Source organism: Acyrthosiphon pisum, chromosome A2 (assembly GCF_005508785.2).
Source record: "Acyrthosiphon pisum isolate AL4f chromosome A2, pea_aphid_22Mar2018_4r6ur, whole genome shotgun sequence".
Lineage (NCBI taxonomy): Eukaryota > Metazoa > Arthropoda > Insecta > Hemiptera > Aphididae > Acyrthosiphon > Acyrthosiphon pisum.
In genome coordinates this window covers 76,654,166-76,658,212 of record NC_042495.1, presented here as the reverse complement: position 1 = coordinate 76,658,212, position 4,047 = coordinate 76,654,166, and the positions used below count along the sequence as shown (strand labels likewise).

At 28.6% G+C, this 4,047-nt stretch overlaps 1 protein-coding gene across 1 annotated transcript; it reads left to right on the top strand.

Moving 5' to 3' along the window:
* The first annotated feature begins 452 nt into the window (after nucleotides 1–452).
* On the top strand, nucleotides 453–2,352 carry LOC100165847 (ubiquitin/ribosomal protein S30e fusion protein-like). Its single transcript, NM_001162751.2, has 3 exons — nucleotides 453–623; nucleotides 1,916–2,051; nucleotides 2,114–2,352. The coding sequence occupies exons 1-3, from the start codon at nucleotides 549–551 to the stop codon at nucleotides 2,296–2,298; spliced, it is 396 nt and encodes a 131-aa protein (NP_001156223.1). The 5' UTR covers nucleotides 453–548; the 3' UTR covers nucleotides 2,299–2,352.
* The last annotated feature ends 1,695 nt before the right edge of the window (nucleotides 2,353–4,047 follow it).

Below are 4,047 nucleotides of genomic sequence, written 5' to 3'. Positions count from 1 at the left end.
AACCCAACTGCGAGGTTAGGTATTATAGCTTATGAATTAAAACGTTACTGCGACGGGGCTACGAGAGCCATTCTCCTTTTTCATGCAAGTTGTATACAAAAAAAATAAAAAGTAAAAATTAACTAAAAAATTGCGCTCCAATAAATTTTGCGCCCTAGGCGCGTGCCTTGGTGGCCTATGGGTAAATTCGCCCCTGAGGCGGTGGATAATTATAATTGTTAATTACTCCACTAAAAGGCAATCATTTTAAAAATCCTTTCTTATTGCACGGTGAAAGTATGAGAAGAGCCTCTATTTCAAATTTCAAGTTAGTACGTTGTGTAGTTTTTGAGTTACAGCGTTGAGTGAGTCGGTGGTATTTGGATTTTATATGTATAGATTTTTGTGGCAACACTGCGGAGTATTGCTGTGGTGATTGTATTGTGGCAGTGATATGGATTTTCTCCCGGCCCAAAATTTAGAGTCCAACCCGGAATATCTACGTTTGTTTTATTAGGTACTAACTTTGTAGTTTGTTTAATAAGTAATAACATTTTAACGACTTCAAAATGCATTTGTTTGTACGTGGTCAAAATGTTCATGCTTTGGAATGTCAAGGATTTGAGAATATTTCACAGATCAAGGTAAATATTGAGTGTTTATTATGTCTGGATTATATAATGTCATGTGTTATGACTTTTGATAAAGTTTTGTCCAATACCATTAGTTTAATATCGATATACACTATTTTAGATTCTGAGCGGAACGAGGAAGCTATTGGTTTTACAATGGTGTTTATTATTTTTTTTTTTATATCTTGTATACAAAATTTCTACTAGAAGAAGTGTTTCGATTTTCTCAATAGTTATTAAATGCCACGGGAAAAACCACCGAAAAATTACAAAAAACCGCTAAAAATGGGATTTTAATTTCTAACGCTTTGTTTATCACCATAGAAACGAATAAAAAATTATAATATTATAATATTAATTCAACTTACATGATAAAATAAAATATAATAACAATATAAAATATCCAGACTGACAAACCGTCTCTACTCAGAATCGTTTTTCTTATACAATGCTATTATATCATTGAATTCAAGTCTAATACAATCCATTATACAATGACTCACTTGAAATCTACTGTACAACAGAGCGACATCCACTTACCTGTTTTTTATATTCAATATTTTCTTTACTTTTGAGTATTATATTATACAATCAAGCACAAGACTTGTTCAGTACCTACCACACAGCTACTTAAACAAATTGTATTGTATTGTACTTGGAATATCCATTAATTATGTTTCATACCTCAACATATAGAGCTGGACTCACAACAACGTTGTATGCACCATTGGTCCATATCAATCTCTTTAGGTAAACTGGCTTGCAAAAATTATCTTTCCTTAAGTCCCCATACACGATTGAACATTTTGTGCAACAACGTGTTGCGCAACCTTCAAACCATGCCATACACGCTCAAAATGTTTTTGGAACCTTATGCACTGTTTCCCTATATCAACATGAGCCATGTAAATATGTTATGATATAAGGTATACCATGTAGTAAATATTTTGAGAAAAATATAGGACTAAAGATGTAACGGTTTCAGTTAGATACCTAAATATTATGAGTGGGTCTTTATCTTGTATTCATCACATTCTTCTATATAATATTAATGATTCTTATAATATAATTGGATCTGTAAGACAAAACAGTTACTGACCATTATAGTACAATCATATCTTTAAATAAAATCGGTTTAATTAAGCAAAACAAAAATATTTCTATTGTAAAAAAAAATTGCTTTATATACTATACTTTTTGATAAACTTATTTATCAATATATTGATGTTTTATCATGGTGCATATGTGTTTGAAATTACATTTAATACAGAATTAATAATTTTATTATTTGTTCAAACAATCAGAACAAATTGGCTGCTTTGGAAGATATCGAAGAAAATTTAATTTCACTGTATAATCAAGGTCAACCACTTAATGACAACCAAATTGTTGGAGAATTAAACAACTTCAATATTGATTTCATTGTTCCATTGCTTGGAGGTAAAATTTTTTTTTATTTTACTTAAAGAATATGATGTTTTAAATTTAATTAATTAATTTAGGCAAAGTTCACGGATCCCTGGCTCGTGCTGGTAAAGTTAAGGGACAAACTCCAAAAGTTGAGAAAGTTGAAAAGAAAAAAAAGAAGAAAACTGGACGATCAAAGAGACGTATTCAGTACAACAGACGTTTTGTAAATGTTGTTCAAACTTTTGGACGCAGGAGAGGACCAAATGCCAACTCTTAAATTGTTTTGCTCTTTATATATTTAAAATAAATAATGTGGTAATACTTTGAGATTTATTTATTTATTATTTATTTATTTTTTAATAAATATAATTGTTATATACATTTTTAGAAAAGATAGTTCAAAAGAAGTTATATCAATATTCAATAGAATGGAGAAACATATTATTACTCTTCTTTTTCTCTGAATAGTAAATATTGAAAACCTACAAATGTTGAATATATTTCAAAACTAAGGTCTATTTAATATTTTAAACCTTATATCACTCTTGGTTTTTTTTTATTGATGAATTTACTGTCGACTTTTAAATACTTACATCTCCACTTTAATTGTGCAATATGCATACCTGATGGATTACCAAAACCTAATATGGTCTTAGACATTTTTAAAGATATTACATTTATTCTTGTGGTGCGTAGAAATATGTATTGGTAATTATATAATTAGTTAGTGACTTCCAAGTAACAGCAGATTGAGAATTTCTGCTAAACAACACTTAAAAGTATATTTGTTTTAATAATATAATGTACAATATGAAACATTTGTATTCAAGCCCGAAATAAGGGAGGGAGTAGCATGGCCTCCGGGCCTCGATAGTTGGAATTTATTTAGGGGCCTCAAATATTTTTTCCATTACTTTTTTTGTTAAAGGCCAAAACATTACATAAATCACCTAAAAAAAATTGATGATTATTGCTCACCAAATTTGTCACAATTTAATATAATGTAGTTCTACATTTTGTAATATAATAGAAGGAAAAAGATCCAGAGGAAACCGCGCAAGTCCTTCTTTAAGGAAATCTTCCGTCGAATGGATTTGTACCTCATACCATTCTCAAGACCTGATTGGCAGTAAGAACAAGGCTTTGAACAAAAAGCTGATGATGAGTTGTGCATTTCAACTAGATAGTAGATACTTATATAAATACTAGTATAATAGTACTTTATACTATACAGACATACAGCCAATTAAGTCTAATGAACTTTTTTTTATAATTTATAATAATATTAGTTTCAAATATTTGTTTTTTTACCTTAAGTTATAAAATAATATTAATAAAAATAATTATTTTTAGTATTTAAAATAACAATATAATGTGAAAATTGCATAGAGCTTTTATGTTTATAGGACCTAGATCTTTTGAGCATAAAAAATATGAACCCTCCTCTTTTCACTTTTAATTATTCTACAGAATATTTAATATTTTTTCTTGAGAATCAAAATTAAAAAGGTGGGTAAGTGGATGTCGCTCTGCTGTACAGTAGGTTACAAGTGGGTCACTGTATAATGGATGGTATTAAATTTGAATTCAATGATATAATATCATTGTATAAGAAAAACGATTCTGAGCGGAGACGGTATGTCAGTCTAGGTATAAGACATAATATTATATTATAGTCTATAGTATTTTAAAAAAATTGATCTATAATAGGTACATATAATAAATTCCAAATTAATCATATCATAATATCTATTAGGTACTTATAACGCGATATACATCAACAAAAAACCGTGGTACTATCATAGATATATAATAGTATACTTTAGAAGTTTCAAGTACCCGCACGAATAATATTATACAATCACAACAAAATAACTAAAATAGTTATCCTAGGTTTTTAATATGTAATTTCGTCCAAATTTGTACTTAAAATGACTATAAAAATAAACTGTGTAAATGTATTTTTTAGATTTTTTGGTAACAGAATTAATAACTTACGTGGAATCTTGTTTTAAATTTTTCAATT

What these genes read in the sequence shown, in the direction of transcription:
- LOC100165847 (NM_001162751.2), top strand. Translation starts at nt 549, where the DNA reads ATGCATTTGTTTGTACGTGGTCAAAATGTTCATGCTTTGGAATGTCAA. An exon ending in AGAATATTTCACAGATCAAG is followed by an intron (nt 624 to 1,915) that starts GTAAATATTGAG and finishes TCAAACAATCAG; the next exon opens with AACAAATTGGCTGCTTTGGA. An exon ending in CATTGTTCCATTGCTTGGAG is followed by an intron (nt 2,052 to 2,113) that starts GTAAAATTTTTT and finishes TAATTAATTTAG; the next exon opens with GCAAAGTTCACGGATCCCTG.